The 925-nt window shown below is 37.1% G+C and overlaps 1 protein-coding gene across 1 annotated transcript; it reads left to right on the top strand.

The window, feature by feature from the left end:
- Positions 1-5: 5 nt before the first annotated feature.
- On the top strand, positions 6-919 carry LOC113217112 (RING finger protein 121-like; the record flags this gene model as incomplete). The annotated part of the gene is made up of 4 exons (XM_026436953.2): positions 6-214; positions 345-478; positions 662-763; positions 862-919. Coding segments are annotated over 4 exons (503 nt in total), but the record flags the coding sequence as incomplete, so codon positions are not given.
- Between the last annotated feature and the right edge of the window lie 6 nt (positions 920-925).

A 925-nucleotide genomic window follows, 5' to 3' on the forward strand; every position in this document is an offset into this window, starting at 1 on the left:
GTTTCTTTTTATTTATAAGTTAAGTTGTGCTGTGGGTCTAATTGGATATGTTATCATGATGATGACATTCCTCGGCGTAAACCTTTTGTTTGCGTCCAAACCACACAAATGGATGGATGCCGCTATTTTGCTTGTATTTTATAGTATGTACTATGGTGTGCTTGGCAGAGATTTGTCTGAAATCTGTGCAGATAAAATGGCAGCTCATGTTGGTGTAAGTAAAATAAGATCTAATCTGTTTGACATTTTTTTGAAAATTTAAAATAAAGTTAAATTTGGGTAGCTAATCTTTGTTCTGCAAAGTTGCCACCTCCAATTTAAATCAACATTTTGACTTGTTTCAGTACTATACAGAAGAAGGTATGCCTACGCGCCACTTAGAAACTGGAGTATGTGCAGTCTGTGGCAATAAGCTTCTTGTGTCTGAGAATGAGGAAGGTGTGATAGAAAATACTTACAAGCTGTCTTGTCAACATGTGTATCCTTTATATTACTGCTTTTGAAGTACATGTAATTTTTTTCAAGTGTTGTTTTGAAATTAGCTACAGTTAATTCTCGTCAACACGATGATTGTGGTCCCAGTGGAATCGCTTAATCGGGAATTGACAGTACTTGTATTTGCACTATGGCATTATTGGTATTTCCTTACAGAACTTTTTAGGTTTCACGAGTTTTGCATACGTGGTTGGTGTATTGTTGGGAAAAAGCAGACTTGTCCCTATTGCAAAGAAAAAGTGGATCTGAAGAAGATGTTCTGCAATCCGTATCCTTTTATGCAAAATATTGCTTCAGCGTTTAGAGCTTGTGGCTCTCTATCTTATGCCAATGTTCAGAAAGGTATCTTTCCTTAATAGATATCAGGTGGGACCGCCCTCACATTTTGTATGGTCATTTCTTAGATTGGATTCGCTGGCTAGCAGCATGG

This window comes from Frankliniella occidentalis, unplaced genomic scaffold (genome assembly GCF_000697945.3).
Source record: "Frankliniella occidentalis isolate FOCC.00 unplaced genomic scaffold, Focc_3.1 Scaffold3680, whole genome shotgun sequence".
In the NCBI taxonomy this organism is placed as follows: Eukaryota; Metazoa; Arthropoda; class Insecta; order Thysanoptera; family Thripidae; genus Frankliniella; species Frankliniella occidentalis.